Source organism: Mustela putorius, unplaced genomic scaffold (assembly GCF_011764305.1).
Source record: "Mustela putorius furo isolate JIRA1106 unplaced genomic scaffold, ASM1176430v1.1 tig00000695_pilon_pilon_pilon, whole genome shotgun sequence".
Classification (NCBI taxonomy): domain Eukaryota; kingdom Metazoa; phylum Chordata; class Mammalia; order Carnivora; family Mustelidae; genus Mustela; species Mustela putorius.
In genome coordinates, this window is record NW_025421447.1 from 8,264,315 (window position 1) to 8,287,318 (window position 23,004).

The 23,004-nt window shown below is 52.6% G+C and overlaps 1 protein-coding gene and 1 long non-coding RNA gene across 4 annotated transcripts in view; one reads left to right on the forward strand and one right to left on the reverse strand.

Moving 5' to 3' along the window:
• Window positions 1-23,004, reverse strand: part of STX8 (syntaxin 8) — a 243,525-nt gene continuing 220,521 nt past the window's right edge. Inside the window, exons 8-9 of one of the 3 annotated variants that reach the window (XM_045083381.1) lie at window positions 12,535-12,702; window positions 1-175 (exon numbers count right to left, since the gene is read on the reverse strand). In XM_045083381.1, the coding sequence (XP_044939316.1) occupies window positions 12,539-12,702 (164 nt within the window). In that variant the 3' untranslated portion in view covers window positions 1-175; window positions 12,535-12,538. The remainder of the gene's footprint in view (window positions 176-12,534; window positions 12,703-23,004) is intronic. The other 2 variants (XM_004760175.3, XR_006607668.1) reach the window with 2 other exon arrangements.
• On the forward strand, window positions 5,829-17,361 carry LOC106006598. Its single transcript, XR_001180762.2, has 3 exons — window positions 5,829-6,408; window positions 8,981-9,060; window positions 15,938-17,361. It is a non-coding gene; the product is annotated as an uncharacterized LOC106006598 (long non-coding RNA).

Sequence of the window (23,004 nt, forward strand, 5' to 3'; positions counted from 1 at the left end):
TTGAGAGCTTTGGGGACGTTTATTGAGAGCGGGTTCAGGTACCACCTGGGTGCTGGGCTTCTCTGCGGCGCTGGCAGGCATCACAGCTGGTGCGCTCCTTACTGCCATTAGTTGGTGGGCCAGACGGCCACGACCACAATCGCCACCAGCAGTAGCAAAATCACCATGATCATCCCTGGAAAAGACAAGCATGAGAGACGGCTTCAGTGACTCATGCTGGAAGGGCATGACCTAGCCTGTGACCTACCTTTGCGGGGGACAGGGAAATGTGGCTCTGCTTTCGGATTGCACTGATGAAACACCGAGAAAGCAAAGGGCATTAGGGTCTGCAGGGAAAGGTTAAATCCAGAATCCATTGTCTCCACTGGCTACATGGCTCTGCCTTCTTGAACTCAAGATGCTTAGGTCACACATTGGCAAAAGCATCCAATGGAGGGCTGCCTGGGTGGCTCAGTGGGTTAAGGGTCTGCCTTCAGTTCAGGTCATGATCTGGGGGACCTGAGCCAGCCCAGGGTCCCTCAAGGGTCAGGCTCCCTGCTCAGCGAGGAGCCTGCTTCTCCCTCTCCCTCTGGCCCTCCCCACCATTCGTGCTTTCTTGCTCTCTCAAAAAAATAAAATCTTAAAAAATTAAAAAAATAGATATCCAGTGCAGGGATTCCTGCAAAGTCGGCACTGGATACACATCTGCTCTCTCAAGGGTCTCCTGAGTTACTGAAGCCCCCAGAGGGAAGCGAGAAGCACACGAGGTAAAGCAAGTGAACATGTCTAGGAAGTAACAGGTGACTCAAATGTGTAGGATTACGTGGTTCTGTGGCCCCCAGACGGAGAGGCTATTTCCAGAAAGGCCGGTCCCAGGAGTTCAACTCCCGATGCTCTTACAGGAAGCGCCCCCAGCACATTATGCATCTTATTAACTAAATACCCACTGGCCACATGGGGCTCCTTACATTTCAATGAATTAAAATCAAATAGAGTAGAGAGCTCAGTTTCTCGGTGCCACTAACCATATCTCAAGTGCTCAAGGGTCCCATGTGGCCAACGGCTACCATGTCGGACAGAGACAATTGGTGAACTTTCCACTGGACAGAAGTGATGGAAGGTATGGAGATGGGATTACATCACTGGCTGCTGCACCCCTAGCTTCCATGATGGCACCTGGAGTGGATTCAATGCCCGTTTGTTGAATAAATGGGTGAACGGTCACTCAGTGTGTCCTCAACACTCACCCTACCCTCGGACAGTTTCCCACACTGGGAGTTCTGCTCTCCCTTCTTCTGGACTCGGTTTTGTTAAGTTAGATTTTTCTGGGAAACTGCCCACTTTTTCTGAGTGTTCAAAAATACTGGTGTAAAACCGTTCTCTTAGAACACTAGGCTGTACCCGTGCTCTTCTTTTTGTCTCTAATGTGGTATATCTGGACATTCCTTTTCCTGATTAGCGCTGCCTCAAGGTGCCTCTTTTGATCATCTTTTCCAAGAACGGGTTCTGATGCTGCTGGTCGTGTCCCCTCATTTCCTGTTTAAATTTCTGCATCTGTATTCCTTAATCCTACAACTCATAGGTTTTCTTTGGATTCACTCTACTGTTCTTTGAACTGAAAGTCAGCTCATTCATTTTCCATCTTTCTTCTAAATATTGTCCCTCTACACCTACAACTTTCTGTTTTAAGATTTTATTTTCAAGTAATCTCTAACACCCAACATGGGGCTCGAACTCAGGCCCCTGAGATCAAGAGTTGCACGTTCCATCCACTGAGGCAGGCGGCTGCCCCTGTCTATAATTTTTGGTGGGAAATAATTTCACTGCTCTTAGTTTCTAAGTTCTATGTATTTTAGATTTTTCAGCAATTTCTTCTTTGGCCCAACAATTACTCAGAAATGTGTTTTAAAATTTCTGGTTACAATGGAACATGCTTATCCAATATATATATATATATATATATATTTTTTTTTTTAACTCTGAGAATCATCATGTTTATTATATACACAGTCATATGGTTATGAGTGTTTTTAACACAATGGCAGCCCAGAATTCACAGCCCCTCCTCTTATTCCAATATATATTTTTAAAAATTTGAGATAATAGTGTATTTTGATGTGAAAATACCTGCGATTTTTACAGGTGACAAAGCCACCAGGACTTCAAACAATAACGTGGTTCATTGCCTGCATTCTTAACTGAAGAAAAGGCTGTATCTCAGTTTTCCCACCCAGTTCATAGATGCCCTGAATTCCCTCCACAGACCTTCAGGGTTCAATGTAGTTCAAGTAGTGAGCATTTTATTTTATCTTTTAAAGATTTATTTACTGGGCACCTGGGTGGCTCTGCTGGTTATGCATCCACCTTTGGCTCAGGTCATCATCTTGAGGATCACGAGATTGAGTCCTGTGTCAGGCTCCCTGCTCACTGGGGAGTCTGCTTCTCCCGCGCCCTCTGACCCTCCTCCCCGGCTTGTGCGCACTCTCTCTGGTCTCAAATAAATAAATCTTTTTAAAAATTTTTAAATAAACATTTATTTATTTATTTCACAGAGAGACAGGGGAGGGGCAGAGGGAGAGAATCCCAAGCAGACTCCCCACTGAGGGCAGAGCCTGACTCCGGGCTCGAGCTCACGGACCCTGAGATATGACCTGAGCCAAAACCAAGACTTGGATGCTCAAGCGAGTGAGGCACCCAGGCACCCCAAGTGGTGTGCTCTTTAAACTCAACCGTTGTAAAGCACAGCATGGGCACAGTGTCAAATATTAAGAAGGCACATAAAAATATATAGCAGGCTTCCCTGTCATTCTGTGACAGTGGATGATTTTTTCCCAATACCCCTCTTTCCTCTAATGATCTGATCTTTTGCAAGTACTCCCTCTTGGGACCTAAGAATTCTCCCCAACTTCGTATGGACACTAACCCAAGCCTCTCCATCAGGAGCCAGCAAAGTGTGGTTCCCCTGGTTGCTGGTCTGTTTTTGTACAACCCCCGAGCCAAGAATGGTTTGTACATTTTTTAAGGGCTGTCAAAGAAGACAAAGAGAAGCTGTGACGCACCGTCTGTGGTCTGCAAAGCCTAAACTCTTTACTATCCGGTCTTTCACAGAAGTCTGCGGATCCCTGCTCTCTATCACTAGGGCCGATAACGACCCAGCTGCAGCCTCGGTTCCTCCACTCAGGCTCTGGTTTCCAGCTCTCTCTCCCATTTCTCTCCTCTGGGGATTTCCTCTCTTCCTTGTCAATTTGGCTCTGCATCAGCATTTGAGGGGCGGGCTGTGATATTTTATCTCGCGTTTCAAGACATGTATAGTAAGATGCACGAGTGTGCATAGGTGAACGTTATCTCAGCCCATCTTCCGGCCAGAGCCAGAAGAACAAATCTCCTCTTCCTTTATTTCTGCCTCCAGAAATATCTTTATGTTGACCAAAAGCTCCCCCTGGGCAGGAATCCCACCACCTCCTGGCTGGGCTGAGAGGTCGTCCTGCTTAGGATCAGGGACCCAGCATGGAACTGGAGGACACAGAAGGATTGAGGAGCACTGGGGGGCACCTGCTAGCACTCCAGAATGCAGGGTAACCCCAAAGACAAGGGGGAGGCCTGGGTGCTGAGAAAAGACGGGAGACAAGGCATGGTGTTCAGTTACGGCTGCTCAGGCAGGATTGGAGCTGGGGGAACACTTGGGGCCCAGAGGCTGGTTGTGCAGCAGCAGTGGTACTGGACTGGAGGGAAGGGGGAGGGCCAATGGAGAGGCTGACACCAGGACCCCTGAGATTCACAGCGGGCAGTGACAAGCACAGTGGAACAAGAGACCGGAGCCAGGAAATGGAGGGCAGAGACTGGCTGAGAAGAAGAAACCATATGCCGGGTTTGAGCTCATACACGGTCAGGGAAGGGGCCTCCAGGCTCCGGTGGCTACTGCTGCCTCCCACCTGGGCCCACCTGCCGCCGCTCTGCCCAATGCCTTCCCTGCAGCTGAGCTGGAGCGTAAACCAGATCAGGTTACTGGCAGCCTTGCAACTCTCAGAGGCCTCAGCAGAAATCCAAACTCTTTAGGGGGGGCCTCGCACGCTCTGCGTCCGGCTACCCCGGCAGCCATTCTCTGCACCGGCTCCAGACACGCACCCTTCAGTTTCCTCAATGGCCAGGGTGACGCTCCTTCCTGTCCCTCTTGGCCCACGTGCTCCCTACTCGTCCCCCAGAACCCAGTGCCAATGTCACTTCCTGAAGGACCTTGTCCCCAGCATCCCATGAACCATGCTCCGGCTGTCCCTTCCATGGCCCTGCAATGCCCCCTTCTTCCGTCATGATTTAGGTGCTCAGACACTGTCTGTCTCCACCATGGGCCCCGGAGAGTCCGACACAGGGGCTGCGCCGGTCCAGCTCCCCTCCACAATGCCCCGTCCCCAGACCCTTTGTTGGTTTCTTTTCTTTTCTTTCTTTTTTTTTTTTTTAATATATGTACAAATGAGTCAATGTATCAACTATCAGGAAGAGACGAGAAGAACCAATAAGAAAGGCAAAGCGGGAACAGTCAACAGAGAGAGAGAAGCTGAGAACATGTGTCAAGGAAGCCAAAGAAGGAGAAGATTGTAAAGGCGGCAATCAAGAGACACCGCACAGACACCAGGAGGCCAGACAGAAGCTTCTGGGCTGGGAGTCCTTCGATGGGACAGTTTAGCAGCCCAGTGGGTGGGCCTCCTAGATCACTCTTAATACAGCAATTCCTCTGTAAGGTGGCAATGGTTCTATCTTGGACACTGTGAGTCGCACAACACGTGCCACAGGAGAGGTGACACAGGCACCCTGACACCCGTGCCAGCTGGAAACGCAGAGAGCGAGCACCTTGATGTCATGGGCTCAGCTGGGCTCCTGTCCAGAGATGAGAGGGGCTCTAAGGCCGAGTGACAGGTACGTCTTTTATATTTTCAAGCCTTTCGGAGCAAACGGGGGCCCTCTGGCCGCGACATTTTCAGCAGGTTTCACTGAACGGGTGTGCACGGACCGTCAAGTGAGGAAGTCCTCTCGAGACGGCAAGTGACAGTGACAAGCCAAGGCCAGCGCAGCCTTTGGGATGCTCCCGGTCAGAAAGCAGGTGTTCACAGACCTTCCCACACAGCAACGCTTTCTCTTTAAGAGTCTGGCCTTCTTGGAGCCAGGCCACGGCTCTGGCACCTTCCTTGAATGGAGTCTCTCTTCTCTGGAGGATGTTTCGGGAAGAGTGACCAAGGCTCGTTCTGAAGCCAGGGAGGGCTGAGCTGCACCGTGCACAGAATACGTGGATGCGGGAACCAGCCCGGAAATCCAGGTGGGGCACCCCCCACCAGCACCCAGCTCCACCTCGTCCCCTTTCTCTGCACCCGTGGGGCCGGTGCAGGGGGGATCCCGGTCCCCGACACAAAGGGGGGCTTCTCAGGGACGGGGGCCCCAGGCACGCTGGGACTCGAAAACAGGGATACAGAGCTTTGACTCGGTTTTCTCTTCTCTTTCTCCTTCCTCCTTCCCTCCTTTGCAGTCTGTATGGTGGAAACTTTCAGAGATGAGGGTGGATGGGCAGGTGTACTGCATGGGCACAGGGATCAGATGGTGGCCAGTCTGGTTTCACCTGTGCCCTCCCCTGCGCCCTGAACCCCAGCCGTACTTCCTCTCCCACTCCCACTCCATCAAAAGCATCAGAGATAAAGAATCATTAACACAAGTCACCACCACACAGAAGGCGATTTGCCTTTCCTTCAAGACAGAGGCAGGGAAAGCCTCCAGCCCTGGAGACACAGGAAAGTGACTGTGGCCTAGAGGCCACAGCAGGAGACCATGTGGCCTAAGGGGATAGTATTCAGTCACAGTGGGGTGGGGAGAGAGAGAGAGAGAGAGAGAGAAAACTTCCTTCTTTTGCCTCAGAGTGGTGCGTAAACCTCAGGGGGTCTGCTCATCTGTCCCCCAGCTACAGAGATGTGTGACATTTCAGAATGAGGAAAGACAGCTGAACTTCTGGGAACCTGCCAACTTCTGGAACAATGAAGGCTCTCTACCCCACCCCCGGCACAGAAACACCTGGCGAGGCTCCTGACCACGGCACCCCTCCTGCCGAACCCCCGCTGCTGCGCGTCCCACACCCAGGTGCCCCTCTCAGGGCCAGGCACGGGCGCCAGAGGCCCAATCGTGGAAAAAAATGGCCATTTCCTTTGGTCAGTCTACCAGATGGGGATTACTCAACCACTTACAATATTTACAAGTCCAGCTCGTGGCAATTAAAGAAAGATGTAGGAAAACAAACTCCTTTCAGACTGGGAAGGCACATGAAATGCAGTTCTCTCCAGAACTTCTGAAGAGTGTTCATCGGGATTCATGGCCCGTATTTTTTCCAGTGAAACACTGGAAACCTGCGAAGTAATGGGCACTGTGTTGCCAACGCATCTGCCCCGGGTGAGGGTAGGTCACTCTTGGTGCTTGAGGAGGAGGGAGGGGAGGCAGAGGGAGGGGAAGGAGAGGGAGAGATGGGGGAGGAAGGGGAGGGAAAGAGGAGGAGGGGGGGGAGTGGAGGAGGAGGAACATGGACTGTCTTCTGGGGAGAGTGAGAGCAGACAGCACAGACCACTTCCCCCTCAGCGCTCAGCTGTAGGGGCTAAGCACGGTGCGAGAGTAGGGGTGGGGGGTAGCAGGGAGAGGCATGCAAAGGGCCGAGTTATCTGAAGTTTCCTGATCTGATCACAGGAGAGCAGCACTGGTTGCTTGTGACTGTCCCCGCACCCCTATCCCGTTTGCTCCTGCGAGCCCCTCTCCCACAGTGAACAGCCTCCAGAGCTCTAGCCTAGACATCTAGGAAAAGACCCCCACGGCGGGCTGGGTTTTTTCCCAGGGGTGCCTGTTGACAGGTGACATTTGCTTATGCATTAAGCAGTAGGTTCTCCCTGATCAAACAGATTTCTTGCAGCAGACTCCTGAGCTGAGATGGGGAGCGAGCCAGAGAAAAGACAAAGCTGGAATATTTGTTTTCTAAAGTTCATGTAAATGTTCCCTTTAATCCCATTACTGGGCAAATAAGCTGAGAAAAGAGTAGACACCCAGCAGAGAAGGTGAACGCATTTACAATCTGAGCGCCAGGCCACAGGGCACAGAACGGCAGGTGCCCTGGGGACCCCACGCGGGAGCTGGGTACAAGGCGGCATGGGCGGGCTCCCCAACAGCCTTCTTGCCCGCAGCCTGGAGCTCAGCCGGCCCAGCAGACAGGTGCGGACAGCCGCTCCCTCCCCTGCCGCTCTGCTTTCCCGCCACAGTCCCGCAGACAGCGCTTCCAGTAAAAACCTGAGCTTGAGTCTTCTGTTCTGACTTTGGTTCTGTTTTCACCTGGCACTCAACACATCCCTGGGATTTCTTCTCTGCTTTGAAGAGTGAACCCCCGGGCAGCACTGGTGGGCTCCGTCCCCTCAGCAGACCTCCCGTCTCCCTCTCCCTTCTGCTTCTGCCCTTGGCCCTCCGTCACCCTCTGCAGGGACACAGCCTGGGACCCTCCACGGACCCTGCTTCCTCTAGGCTGGTGGCTCACTGCCCCTGGAGCCAGAGACACTCCAAGAGGCAGGCCAGTGCCCCTAAACCTCCTCCACCCTTCAATGCCTGTGTTAGATATAATATTCCTTCCGTTAGGCCTGACGATCTGCAGCAACAGGGATGGCGCGGTCTGGTGTGGGGGCAGCGGTGCTGGCCTGGGGGTCAGGGAGGCCCAATCTCCATGCCTTTATGGTGAGCTCAGTTCCACCCTCTGTCAAAGCCCCGGATACCGACTTCCTAGGTGCATGGGGAGGACTCAGTGAGATGAGGTGTGGGAGGCTCCCTGGGGGCGAATCTAGAGGCCCTTCACAGGCAGAGCGAAGACACTAATTATTCCTGCATCTGGGACCCTCCGCTGGAGCAGGGGGCCTCCGAGCAGCACCTGCGGCACAATGTCCCAGAGAGAGCCAGATGCCATTCATCCCCAAAGGGAAGGGAGGGGCGCAGAACCAGAGGGGACACCTGGGTGACATTTCGTGCAGACACAGAGTCCGGTTCCAGCCACAGCTCGGCCGTGATGACGGGTGTCCAGGAAAGGCTGAATTTTAGGGTCAGGTACCTGGCCACAGCCGTTTGGGTCCTGAGCACAGGAAGGGCAGCTGGGCTAGGCGCAGGCCGCAAGGCGAGCGGAGCCAGCTGAGCGGACGCCAGGTGATAGGAGCAGCGGGCCCTGGGGTCGGCAGGGGTGGTGGTGGTGGTGGTATGGACAGGGCTGGGGGTGGAGGCCCTGTGAGGGGGCCAGGTCAGAGCGGGGGCAGCACCAAGGCCAGGGTCATGGGCCCAAGGACTTAGAGACGTACAAACCAAACCCAAGGGGAACCTAGAAGGCCTGCAGAAAGCCTGACTTCGAAGCCGTGCCAGACCCTGGAAGCCCATCAGCCCTGAGGGTGGTGGGGGACACCGGGCACCGCAGCGGCGCCGGCAAAAGGCATTACGAGTAACGGCAGCGTGGCGAGAACAGAAGGAACACAGAGGAAAGGCAGCTGTCCACGCCGCTAGACATGGGCTCAGAACGTGCCATGCCCCGGTCCTGTGCTGTTCCCACCAGGAGTCAGCAGGGCAGGCAAAGCAACAGTTCCCCCCCTGCTTTGGAGGTGAGGAAGTGGGGGCTCACAGGTCAGCCCTGCCCTGCCCTGACGGGAGCCCCAGGAAGGCTGCGGGCCAACAGCCCAGCTAGCTCTGGGCACACGGCCACGTTCCCTGGGAGGGAGCCCCACGGGGCCGGGCCTCGCTGGGGACCAGGCTCACCAGGGGACCCAACCCAGGTGACGGTGGGAGGCCGTGTCTGTGATGCCAAGTGACAGACTCAGAGAAACACACGAGAAGGCAAAGGATTGGCCTGGAATTAGCCTGTGCTTTGATTCTGACTGAAAACCAAGAAAATTTAGATGAAACAGGTCTTAACGTTGCCTTGGCATTTATGTTACTCTGAGTGTCTGTCTTCGCCTTTGGACAGGATCATGGCCGGCCCCAGGACAGCACCTGGGCCCACGTGACCAAACCCTGGCTCCTGCGGGAAAGATGAGCTTCCTGAAGGTACTGTGCTCTTCTCGGGAGTGGCTCTGGAAGGGGCAAGCCTGGAGTCCCATGAGGGGGTCTGTCCCGGATCTGTGCTGGGGTGACGTGGGGAGGAGAAAGGGGCACCTTCCTCACCCTGCCCTATGAAGCTCCAGGTCCCATCTGGGGACAATTTGTCTCCCTGGTCCCCAGGATGCCACCCCATCACAATGCGGACGAGAGGTAATGCGTCACGTCCACAGAGAACCTGGAAGAACGTCATTCTGGAGAGAAGGCAGGAGACTGGGGGGAAGGAGGATGGTGTGGGGAGACATCTGGGGGCCAGAGAGACCCCGCAGCCTCGGCAGGAAGCAGGAATGGGGAAGGTGGCCTGACAGGAGTGGGGGATGGGGCAAAAGAGGGGCTTGCCTGGAAACAGGAAATTGAAAGGAATTAAGACCGCAATAGCTGGGAGGAGCTGGCTGCAGGCCTAGGGGAAGGCAGGTTCCCCGGGCTCCCAGCTCCAGGGACCAGACCTCTGCCTCACTGGGCATCAGGCGTCTCTGTCACAGCCACGAGGCCCCTGTGAGGCCAACACCTGATGTTTGCTTGGGACAGGACAGTGCACGTCACTAGCTAGGGCACATCATGTCGCAACCTAGGCGTCAGACCTGGGCAGATCTGACCACAGGGTAAGGGTCTGGCCAAGAGAGCCAGATTTCCTCACACCAGAACCTTCTGTGGGGCAGGTCCGACGGGAGCAAAGACACGTGTGTGGCTCTGCGTGGGCCCCAGGTCTCAGGAGAGGGGCAGAAAATCAACCCCCTCCCACAAAAAAAAAAAAAAAAAAAACAAGAACACTTGGCCTATGACAGCGCTCCTTGGAAGGGGGTATGCACAAATTCGGCTAGTCCCGCTGCTCCCCAAACAGAAGGTGCAGACGAGTTCCTCGGCTCCATTTGTGTTCTGAACGCGTTACTCAGTTCCCTCCCCCAACGTCCGGCAAATCACCACAATCCAACAGCAGAACTCTGCTGTAGAGAGACGACCTTTCCCATCAGTCATCAAAAGCTGCCTCTCTTGAGTCGTCAGGGCAATAATTTAATGCCCACTCTCGGGCGCATCACTATTGGCTAAAGAGATATCCCCTCGCTGTGCCGCGGGGTCCCCCTGGGAAAGCGAGCCTGTCTGGAATCTGGCAGAAATTCAAGTGCCTTTGAAAAGACAGTCAGGAACTCTGTTATGGATATCTTGTTTTGACAATTCCCTCTTGACTAAGTGTCAAAAGATTTCTGGATGGCTCCACCCGGGCTACGGATTCAGCATTACGAACCCCTCTCTTGGTGCCGTTTGCATTGGGAGACGTCACCTGGCATCAATTAGGGAGACCGGGCCGGGCGACCAGAGTGGGCTGCAGCCCAAGCTCTAAGTCAGGTACAGAAAGGGCGGGCACGGAGCTATGGCCATCCAGAGGCTACTTTTTCAATACAGCAGATGCTGGGCTCTCTGAAAAAAAAATTTTTTTTTTTTTTAAGTAAATCATGTGCCTGAGAAGCGGAAGCCCAGAGTAGTATATTTGAACCGAGGCTCTGAGTTCCAAACCCCAGGAGAACATCCCCCGGGAGGGGTGGGGACAGCTACGTGTCTGTTCAACTTGGCATGAGGCCATGTGAGGCCCCCGGGCTCTCCACTCCACGAACCGCAAAGCTTGGACTGAGCGGAGTTGGGCTCCGTCACCACAATGGTGACACTGTGGACGGGTGGCTGACAAAATGGGCCTGGAGGTCCCCCGCTGGGCCGTGTTTCCGACTCTTCCTGGCTCAGTTATCCCTTGGAATCTCACTAGTCACCGGACAGCATTCAAACAAATGACACGTTCTTTAACCTATACGAGCCAGAGCCCTTTCCTCTGACTACTTCTTCTTTTTTTTAAAAAAAGATTTTATTTGACAGAGAGGGGAGATCACAAGCAGGCAGAGAGGCGGGCAGAGAGAGAGGAGGAAGCAGGCTCCCCGCTGAGCAGAGAGCCCGATGCGGGCCTCGATCCCAGGACGTTGAAATTATGACCTGGACTGAAGGCAGAGGCTTTAACCCACTGAGCCCCCCAGGCGCCCTTTTCCCTCTGACTTCTAACTGGGAGCTTTCAGGAAAGAGCTCATCAGCAAAAGTAAGTGTCTCTAATTTGGGAACACGGAAGGGCGGTGCAAGGAAATAGCTCGCCGGCAAGACGCCTTCTCAGACACTCTCTCGCAGTCATGCCTCCAGTGACATCACAGACGTTCTCAGGGTAACGCCATCAGTGCTGTCCTGAAGAGACAAAGTGAGCAGGAGACGCGTGGGGGTTCTGGGGCAAGAGGAACTGGGAGCAGAGGTCGGGGCAGGAGAGCCCCCCTCCTGTCAATGAGGCGAACAAGAACCCCTTGGATGGGGTGAATGAGTTGCTTGGAGCCTTTCCCCTGGGGACCCCTCCTGCCCCAGAGTACACTGTGGACGGGCCCGTGGAGGGTGTGGGTCAAGCAGACCCACACTATGGACGCACACCGTTCCGGCCACCGCTGAGCTGCTAATGAGAGCCACGTCTGTCCCCATGAGCGGTGCTAGACACTCTATCTTCATCACGTGTGTGACGGGCTGACGTGCTCAGTAAATGTTTGATCGACAAGATAACAGAAGGCTCCCACTCCTGGGTGGCCAGGAAAGTGAAAACAATACCCAGAGCCTCTAGATTCTACTTCTTTACAATGGATTTTGATTGAATTTTTACAAAGATTTTATTTATCTGAGAGAGAAAGAGAGAGCATGAGCAGGGGGGAGGTGGGGAAGGGCAGAGGGAGAAGGAGACTCCCCACCGGGCAGGGAGCCCCACGTGGGGCTCGATCCTAGGACCTGACCATGACCCGAGCTGATGGCAGACGCCCAGCAGAGCCACCCAGGCACTCCTGGATGTTGATCTATTTAACAAACATCAATCAATCCATCTATAGAGTGCCAGGCACTGCTCTAGTCACTGGGGAGAGGACAGTGAAAAAAAAAGACAAAAGTCCCTGTCCTCACTGAGCGTCTATTTACACCTGTGCATGCTCACACGCATGTGTGCACCTGTGTGTGCCTGACTGCTGGGAGGATACGGCGGGTGAAGACAGACAAAACCCAAAATAAGTAAATGACATTGTGTCCTCAGAGGTGCAAAGTGCTGCAGAGAGGTGAGTGCTTGCTGGCAGCTCAGAGGCATGGATCCCCTCCCTCCGGCTCCAGGGGCAAAAGCAGGAGCGGGTGCTAATACTTTCCAGAAACCGGCCATCCCACAGTGGGATCTGGAAACGTGCTGTGGGTCAGATGAGTGTGCCTTTCTACGGGGCATCAGGGAACGGCCACCAGTGAACGCTAGTGACAGGTAAGGTCAGCAACAACATATGACAGAAGTTGGCTGGAATGCTGAATGACGTCGCGACATGTGGAAACAGAAAGCGAACTGATCAGGGAGTGCAGAGAAGACAGGCTGGCGAGGCTGACCTTATCAGGGGGTCCCCGGCACTTTCCAGGACAGGATGCCCTGGCTGGTGAAGGCTGGAAGCCACGCGGTCTCGGGGGACGTGTGGTTTAACACGTGGTCTGACATGAAGGAGTCGTACACGGCTTCTCCGACGGCAGCGGTTCCCCACACGACCCGTTCTGACAGCTCTGTGCCCAAATGAACATCAGAAATGGATGACTGCCACCTTCTGGGGGGGGGGGTTCACTTTCAAGTAGCACTGCCCCCCCCACCCTGCTGCTGCTTGCTAAAATCTAAAGGAAGTCCACATTCTGGTGGCAGGAGGAGGAGGAGGAGGGAGTAAGTGCCAGGGGTCACCAGAAGTCTGGAAGAATCGGGGTGAATGCATTTCAGGGGGATCATTAGTGCTACTTCTGGGGCATCAGGTAGACAGCCACTCTGTCAACCCCAAGGCTGTGTCTGTCCCCCCAATCCTGTCCCCCAACCTCAGCGCTCCTTTGGCCTACAAGATGACACAGACCATGTATAACCAAGAGCCACAGAGAAGAAAGGTGACTGGTAAGAGCCATGGGAGGAAGAAGAAAGAAGGGCTGGAGAGAGCCGCCCGACACGGCCCTTTCCTTTGAAGAGCAGCGCCTTTTCCCAGAGTCAGAACCTACGTCATGGTCCCTCGGTTTGGCAACAGAGCCTGTCCCTGTCATCAAGGCAGAAACATGAGCTCCAGTGTACTCTGAAGGTCATCCTGCTTTTTCAAATGGTCACCAGTAAGCCATGTGAAGCTCCCTGGCCCCCTGACTTCCAGTACAGTGTGTGTGTGTGTGTGTGTGTGTGTGTGTGTGTGTGTGTGACTTCCCAATTGTGAGGCCAAGTGACAGATGGGAGAACATACATGTATGTATGAATACAGGGTCCAGCTTGACATGGGGAGCGGCAGTGTGGGCTGAACCATCGGCCAGCTGGCATCCACACCATGGCTCTGGGGAAGAGACCCCATCCATCCTCAGTGCCTAAAATTGGGGGACACTAGCCCTTAGCTCCCAGAACTGCCATGGAGATAGGACGAGGTGGGATGCTCAGTGCCGAGCACGCTCCCCGGCCCACGGCATGTACTCAATGGACATCAGCTGCCCTGACTCCTGCTGGAAATGGTTCTGGCTACAAAAGGGGCCTTCACAGTCTGTACTCTTTGAACAGAAGACACTCTGGTCGGCATCCTGTCTGCAAATCACTCTGGTTGCCAGCACCACCGTATCTGTCCACCACACGACACCAACACCAGGAAGAACGGGGACCCCCGAGAAGGATGGGACCACCCTCCGTCACTTTCAAGCATGCTACCACAAACAGAGATTTTGAAATGTGCACTCATGCAAAATCCCCCAACAGCCTGGATGACTGTGTGAAAATGCCCATGTTAAGCAGCAGCTCTTTCTGCTCACGGGTCCCGTCCCTGTGCTTTTTTTTTTCTTTTGCACCAAGGATGGCACAAGAATTCCTTCTTGGCTGTTGGCTCTGGACCTCATCTCCATTCCCAAGCTGCATCATATGGTGCCTGAACCTGGGGCTTTGCATCTTTCCACCTGGGCTCGGAGCCTTGGTGCATGCTTGAATACTTTCTGTGGTCCCGTGGCGGGCTCTACGTTCAGCATGGAGTCTGCTTGAGATTCTCTGTCTCCCTCCTTCTCTGCCTCTCCCCCTACTTGTGTGCACACGCACAAGCACGCGCGCTCTCTCTCTCTCAAATAAACTCTTTTAAAAAATACCCTCCTTAAGAGTACTTCCAGGGGCGCCTGGGTGGCTCAGTGGGTTAAAGCCTCTGCCTTCGGCTCAGGTCATGATCCCGGGGTCCTGGGATCGAGCCTTACGTTGGGTCTCTGCTCAGCGGGGAGCCTGCTTCCTCCTCTCTCTCTGCCTGTCTCTCTGCCTACTTGTGATCTCTCTCTCTGTCAAATAAATAAATAAAATCGTAAAAAAAAAAAAAAAAGAATGGAAGTTTATATCAGTTTTGAGGATAAGGCGAACTAGGGAGGTCCTCCCCTGCAGGTGGTCATTGTGGAAGAGGCTTCATGAGACTTGAAAGATAGAGTCCAAGAAAGGCATCTTGATGACACAACTGAGTGTCCCAGGTGCCCTGTAGGCTGTTCCTGCCAACACCAGGTATGCGTCCAAGGTCAGGAGCCACACACAAAACAGAACTGCCCTTCAGACTCGTGTTGTGGGCACAAAAAATAAAAGGCTATTGGAGGATAACACAATGATGCCATCAGCTTCTCCAGACCCAGTCTTTTTGGAAACAAGTAGAACAGAGGATCCAGAATGTCAGATTTGGCTCTTTGAACTATTTGCTGACTTACACTGAACTTGGTCTTGTCAGATAACTTCAGCAACCATTTCAAGGCCGAACAGCAGAGCTGAGTTACGACACGCTGCCAGTGCGAGGATCTGATTTTCCCACCTTGGCCACTGCCGCTCAGTGCGCCATGATCTCACACCTCCTGCCTTGGCACGGGGCTGTTCACACCACCCTATAGCCCTCCACGTTTTCCACACACCCAGCACGCAGACGCTGGCTTTTGGCCTCAGCTCAAAAACGTTCCCTCCCCAGTGACACCTCCTCTCCCATGCCCAAGGCACCCAAGGACTGCTTTTCCCTGGCTGCTTCTGCCAAGGACTGTATCCTGAACACACGCGTTACAGAAATTAGTTCATCACTAGCGTAAACTAACAATCGGTCAGATTCATGGAAAGCACAGCCCTTCCCTGATCGTCTGTAAATTCTTGAGAGGACAGACAGTCCACGCACTGCCATGACTCTAGTCCCCGTGATGCTCTCCACAGGTGCCCAGCACAGATGTCGTACAATGCGCACTTTCTGCATCACGCACTTGTGTTTTGGTTGACGGAAAAGAAGCTCATCGTTTAGACTCAAATACTGGTTGCGTGGGGGTATGGAGAGTCAGCAGTGGGGAATTCAAACAGCACTTTTACTTGGTGATAATTAACGTGGAGATATTCTAGCAGCTAGACTCGTACTCCGCACAGACTAAGCACTCAATGAGTATGTGCTGAATGAACGAATGGAAGAGGATAAGCTACCCACAGAAAGGGTTACTAGGGAGTGTTGGTTCTAAAGAACTAAAGGGGATACGAGTAAGTACAGCTGGTTCTGCCAAACTCAAAATCAATATATTACCCCAAGTGGTGAATATCGGAATATAAAATTACAGAAGAACATATTCTACTAGGTTCCCGCAGATAGATCCACGGTCACATTCTCTCGAAATGTCGGGATTGTACCAGAGACTCAGAGCTTCTTTTTAACACGGAGGAGGACTTGGACTCAGCTAAGTGGATCCTCTGTATTGCACAAACAGCCCGCATCTTACTCATTCTCTATAACTTTCTATCCCTCTCTATTCGCAGACATTCCTGAGGAGGAAATCACTAGAAATGGCCTAACGACGGAGACACCATGCTGGCATTCCAACACTGTCACTCCTGCCTGATCGCTGGTGAGTCTGTCCCACCAGGGGGAGATGGTTCAAGAGGAGACTTCTGATCCCCGCCTCACACCTGCTGAGTCCAGATCTCTGGAGGTGGGACCCAGGAAGCTGGGGGCGTCACATCCCTCCACGCCACCCTTCTGGCACTAACATTTGAGAACGGTGTCTTAGAAGGCAGAATCAAGAGCTCACCAGAAGTTCTCCAGCCCCTAAAGTAAAAAGTCAACTATGAACATGCCAGCAAGGGCTGTGCTTTCGCTGGGCACTGTGAAGATGAAGGGACGGGGTCCACAGCTAGTAGGAAGGCCACTGTCCTGGTGGGCAAAGCAGGCATCCAATGACTTCCTGCTGATGACAGGCACCCTGGCAAGGAAGGGGTATACAGCCGGGGATGTGTCCGATGCACAAAACTCACCGGCTTTCGCAAGGCCCCTGTCCCCAGCCAATAGGAGCCCTGCCCCCATTTCCTCCCTACAGAGAGAACTCTGCTCTGCGGAGGTCTGCGGGACCACAGCAGCACGTGGATGGCCAAGACTGCCTTGCTTCGAACACAAGGAACCATCTCCATGACTTTCCAGTTACCATCAGGTGGTAACTTTAGCAGTTACCAGTTAGCCAGACTTTGCAGTTACCATCGGGTGGACCCAGATGGTCTGTGCCACTCAGCAACATTGACTCTTCCTCCTCGTGGGAGCCTGAAGGAAGGCCCAAGACAGAAAGAAGCACCAGTGAGGACAAGGACAGCAGGAAGGAGCTGGGATGATTCCAGCTTCCGACGCGATGGCTGGAGGCGACGGGGCCGCTATGATGCTCACTCTCCCGCGTGGCGGGTCCTGATCTTGGCCAACGCCCGTATTTCTAGCGCACCTGAAGAACAAAGATTCACCTGCCTGCAGGCACTGGGCACATCGGGGTGGGGTGGTAGGTCCACCGGCGGCGCTCCGTCACCCACACGCGGCCCCCAGTCCTCCCAGAGGGTGCTCCGGAGCTGGCCCGCTGGAGAGCTGGTTTCAAAGCTTGGGCAGCCCCTGTGTTAGCAGCCTTCCTCCAGCATGGTGGGTAAGGAAATGAGAGAGGGAATGTTTAATGATTAGTTCCTTATGGCCCTCACATTCTTGAAGTGGATTCTTTACGCCCGCTGGAACGCTTCTACATTCTTGATAGCGGGACCGTAATATAAGTCCCTTCCTTTCGCAGCGCTGTCTTTTATTGACACACTAAAATACCCTCGGAGCAAGAGATGCCCCCCCTCCCCTCACGCCCCTACATCGCCATGGCCAAGCTCCCAACGCCCGCCATTCCTTGTTCTCTTTCTAAGAATGCAATAAACATTTCAGCACGGTCCTTTCAATCCGCATTATTTATAATATTCTGAACATCCATCGAGCCTGACTAGAACGCTAAGTAATAAATCAAACTTAACAACAACAAAAAAGGAAAGGGTGGGGGGGCGGATCGCCCTCTGGCAAGGCTAAAGCCTGAGCCGGTTTGTTCCCCAAAGGGCTTAGTTATGTTAGGAAAAGTGAGATGGGGATGAGACTCGGGGTTTAGAATGACACTGAAGCAGGAACTGGAATCTATAGGCATAATCATAACTTTGTATAAATCTCAAACAAACTTACTTCTCTGGGGTGTCATGAGGATAAATGAGATACGTGGGAAGCATTCGGGATACCTCGAATGAAACCAAATGGAGCCCAGTTCTCCTTTCTGGGTCCAAAAGGTCGTCATCTTGGAATGACGAGGCTGAAAGCCTTCCTCCTCTCCTGGAGTTCCAGTCTTTGCTCATTAATGTCCCCTCTACCAGTTTGGATGGGGGTGTCCGGGGGGAGTCCTGAAGTGAGGCCCCAGGGGCCACCCTCGGGACCATCCCCACCTCCACCATCACTGCCCCGCCCCCAGAGGACCAAGCCAGGCCACACACGGTCAGAAGTCTCTCTCTTGAAGGATTCTGCTCCAGCCTGGGGGGTAGGAGGCGGAACTTGTCCCCCACCCATACTGCCTGGCGCTACGCAGGTTTATACCGTCTGACTTTCTCCTCGCAGAGGCAGAATCTGGCTCAAGAGCTCGCTGATGATTTCAAAATTTATCTAAACAAACGTGGAGGCCAGCATCGGCTCTTGGCTAATTGCATAATTGGCCTGAGGCCTCGCTGCCTTGGCGACTTCCCGCTCATTCCGAATCTCGCCCTGGAAACCCAAGCCACTCAGCCTCGCCACGGAGCAGGCGTATGTTTACGTGGCCAGACCTCAGCTTGGTGGCCCTGCAGGCGTGGAGTCTGACGTGCTCTGCGATCTGCTCTAAGTGGTCCCTGTCTATGGCTTCTGGGAGTGGGGGGAGCTGCTGCCTTTCTGGGCTCGTTCAGCAGCACGAGTGTGAGATGGGAGTCACTGAGTCATGACCCGCACTGTGTCATCTCGGTCTCTTGCTGCTTCAGGAGAAATGACCAGAACCCACAGGTCATGGGACTTCTCTGCAAGAAAGCCACTTTTCCTATTAAGTTGGTCAAGCTTGCCAAGGAGTCTGGTGGCTCTGCCATGCTGTCACTCTGCATTTTGACCTCATCTGCCCTTGTTCTATGACTGACGGGGCTTCCTGTTCCGATTTGTCACCTGCCAGCTGGACTGGGTGTCCGTAAGGTCTCGACCAATGTTCTAGAAGGGATCTGATACGGGCTTTGTTGTGTTCACCCACTTCTACCAGTAAGTGTCCCCCCAAAACCCTCAAATTTATGGATGATATCCATATTTGCTTTTAAAAAGTCCTGTAAAATTAAATTTTCTTTTTCTTACAATATCCCTAGGTCACGGGGACCCCCAAAGTCTTTGTTATGTGACGACTATGGTCGGTGATCTTCTGAAATGTTTGCTTCTGATCACAGACACCCTCCGTGCTAGGAGGACTGAGTGGCTGACCCAGATCTCTCGGGTCTCCTCCCTTGCAAGTGTCCACTCTCACTCCATACTTCATGGGGAGTCCTTTCCCTTGGCTCCTACCTCCGAGTCTGGGCTCTTCTACGCTCTGAGCCCCCCCGACATTAAACAGATGATCCCAGGAACCACTGCCACTCTCTGCCTCTCCCACCTTCAACTGCTTAACACATGCTTTCGTCTTATCTTTACTCGGATGGGGTCAACACGTAAGGAGTGTTGAAGCCCATGGTTTTGCAGTCAGATGGCCTGGGTTCAAATCCTTACTGTCCCACTCCCTGTAGGCGAGCTTCTTCACCAGTCTGGGCCTCACCTGCAGAACAGGGATAACAGTAGTATGTGTATTTGTTGGGTACGGTCCCTGTAATGCAATATAGGGCTTGATAAACCTCTGTTTTCCCAGTTACAAAGGCTTTACCAGACGTGTTTCCTGGTGTGCCTACAGCCCCTTCAAATGGGCTCTGTTTTGATCCAGGTTCTGGCTGACAATGAGCCATGGTTATACTTCAGGATACTACCCATCGAGCCCTAGTGACTTGGGCACACAGCTGATCCAGGCTGGCCAGCAGCTTCTGACCCAGCACATGAAGCTGAGTTGAGTGAAAAGATTCTTTTCTCTTTTTGAACTAGGAAATAAGGACCAATGCGGACTTGCGAGGTGTCCTTATAATAAATCTACCTTTGTGGATGGTCATAATACGAGCAGGTCTCTGTTCTTTTGTGCCCATTGGAAAGATCCTCCAAGGAACAAAAGCTTAATTCATATACAGCTCATCTATGTCACACTGCAGATACATGCACTTAAAAGACCAGATTTTGACTTAGGAAACAAATTTCTAGTGGCAAAATTTGGGGTCATCAGCAAAATGGCTGGAAGGCTTTCTGTCTATTTCTTTTGCAATAGACTTTTTAGGCCGTCGGTGAAATACCTAAGACTCGAACAAAATTGGTCTTAGCCCCCTTTTAATATCGACCCCTATTTCAAATCCAGATGCTACAACGTCCATACATTTAATCAGGATGAAAGTCGTTTTTGTTTTTTGTTGTTGTTTTTTTTTTTCTAAATCAACAGAGTTCACAGGTGAAAGTCTTCATGAGTTAAGGTGAGTACAGAGCAAACCCTTTCCTGGTTAACTTCCTTGTCACTCTGGAGAACATCTCTACCAAAGCCTGGAGCTTTCTGGAGCTAGGGATGTGGGAGGAGGTATAAGAGAAGAAACAGCCAGAAATGACAGCTGGTGAGGGTTAATGAGGGCCCATGATGGGGTCCAGGCGGAACAGAGAGAAGAGAGCCAGTCATCCTCCATCCATCAATAATGCACTCTAAGCCGGGTACCATGTTAGACGCTGGGAACAGACCAATGTTCAAGATGGATGCCATACCTGGCCCCAAGGTTATTACATGTTAATGGGGGAGGCAGACATTCAAATAATCACACAGTGAAATCACCACAGATCATAGATAAATGTGACAAAAGAAACAAATGAAGTGTTATGGTAAGAAGTATGTTAATGTTGTGGTCAGATGAAGGTTCTAGTCACAAGACAAGGTGGGCAAAGACTACCCCAGCTGGAGGGAGCAGTAAGCATGGGACACGTGGGGATCTCATGGCATGGAGAGAAAGACACCGACCGTGGCTGGAACTGGCCGATGAGAAGGACAGAAATCAAGATGAGTTTGGTAAGAAGGCCGTGGCTAAGTTTTACATGGTCTTGGGGATCACGGTCAGGAGCTGGGCTTCATTCCGAGCACAAGGGAAGCCACTGGCTAGGATTAAGCAGGGGAGGAGCAACAACTCATTTATGTTATATAGTCATTCATGCCACTGTGTGGATCCTGGATGGCAGGGTCCAGCCTTGGGGTACAGGTCAAGTCAACAAGACCCTGAGGAAACCAACACAGACAGCAACCAGGTGGGAGGGGGGCTGTGGAAGGGAAGCAAGATTTCTTGAATAACTGGTTTGTGGGGTGCCATGCACTGAAATGGAGAAAACCAGGGGCTTCTGGATTGGCTGCAGCGGGATTTTGGTTGAAAGCTCAAATAAGCATGTGGGTGTGCAGTAGAAACCTGGAGCTCTCAGCAGACAGGTCTTGGTTGGTGAGGGAGAGATGGGTGCAGATCAGAAGGCGAAAGAAGACCTTCGGGAAGAAACGTCATGGGAGAGGCAGAGCAGCAGGGACAGAAGAGGAGCAGCAGCAGAAGGAGGTGAAGGCAGACGGCAGAGGGAGGGAACGCAGAGCTTCGGGACTCGGGAGATGAGGGCCAAGGGTTGGTGGAGGGGGACCAAAGGGAGATGTCTGGTTCTGTCACTACCCGCTGAGGACAGCAGCAGCAGCAACAGCCAGAACTTACTGAGGGTCTCCCGCATGCCAAGCCTTGTGACCACGGTCTCAGATACAGCATTTCTACGGCCAGAACCACGAACGGATACCATCACGATGATGAGGACGATGGCGACGATGAGCATGACAATGATGATGATGATGGAACCCGAAGCTCAGAAGAGTTGAACAACTGATCTAAGGTTTCCCAGCTCTCCAGTGTTGGGAACTGAACACAAGTGTGACTAGCTCTGACCGTCAGAGTCCTAGAGACTGTGTATTAGTACAAAGACCAACAACACACCTTCCAGGTCATTTCTGCTTCCCTGGCCAGCTGCCTTGTTCTAGGCAAGCAACTATGGACTTCTCACCGTCTTCCTGCCACAGAGCAATCCAATGTTTCCCCCCCGCCCCCACCCGCCACCCCCGCTTGCTCCCTTCAGGAGCCCAAGTCAACGCCCTTCCTAACTGCCAACTCAAAGCCAAACCATATCTGTTCCTCGGTTTCCCTTCAGGAACTAGAAGAGACCAGATGGTTGCGTGTGGATGACGAAGTGCCTGACCTGGAAATAACAAAATAACCAATAGAAAACCTCTCTGAGCTGAAGATGCCAGTTAGCAAATAGACTGAACAATGAAACCCCTTCTTATGAAGCAGTCATAAACACCAGAAAACACATGAAGAAAAGCTTATTAGCAACTAGTGAATGGAGAGTAAAGGAATGAAGGAACATGGACAGGACTGGTATCTTGGAAGTTCTGTAACTTTACTGAGGGCCATGAAGGGAAATTCAAATGGAGAGAGAGAGAGAGAGAGAGAGATGTCCCATATTCCTAGATGGGAAGATTTAATGCTCTGTACCTGTCAACTCTCTCCAAACTCATACGAACATTAATTTGGTTATATTAAAAAAATAGCAACATGGTGTTTCAGGAACCTGCCAATTATGGTACAACTAGACTATCCCCATCTTGCAGATAAGGAAGCCAAGGGCTCAGGGGAAGAAAGTGGAGTAGATTTTAGGGAAATTAAGGCGGAAGCACAAAAAGATACCTGCATGATGTTCACTGCAGTTGTGTGTGGACGTGTGTGGGCAGAGGAGGAGAAGAGCAGATCACAGGGGCCCTAAGCACTGTCACAAGGAACATGGGCTGTGGGGAATCTCTGGAAGGCTTAGCGGGGGCAGCAGTGCTAGAGGGACAGGCTGGTAAGAGCAAGTCCGTGGTTTACAAAGCCCACCCTGTCTTCAGTGTGGAGAAGGCACTTGAAGGGGGCAGATGTGCAGACAAGGAGGTGAGTCAGGGAGCAACAGGAGGTCCCAGAAGGAGACAGAAGGACAGAAGGACAGGGGCGCCCAGCTTCCATAGGCACCGAGGATGGAGAACTCACACGAGTTGGCATTGGATGGGATATGGCCGGCTGAGCGAGAGGGAAGAGCCAGGGATGACTCCCGAGTGTCTGGCGTGAGAAATGGAATGGGCAGTGGGTCTGCTCATCCAAACAGAAGACAGAGAAGGAAAAGCAGGGCTGAGAGGATCATGAGCCCAAGTCTGGACATCCTGGGGGTTATTTCAAGCAAGTCTGACAGCACAGTACTGCTATAATCCACTGGGATTATAGAGAATTTATCTTTGGGGCTAGCAAGCCATTAGGGGAAAATGTCCTATTTGGGGGTAGGAGTTGGAGGCAGAACACCACCTACTTTACGTACCCCAAATGCGAAGCAGGCACGT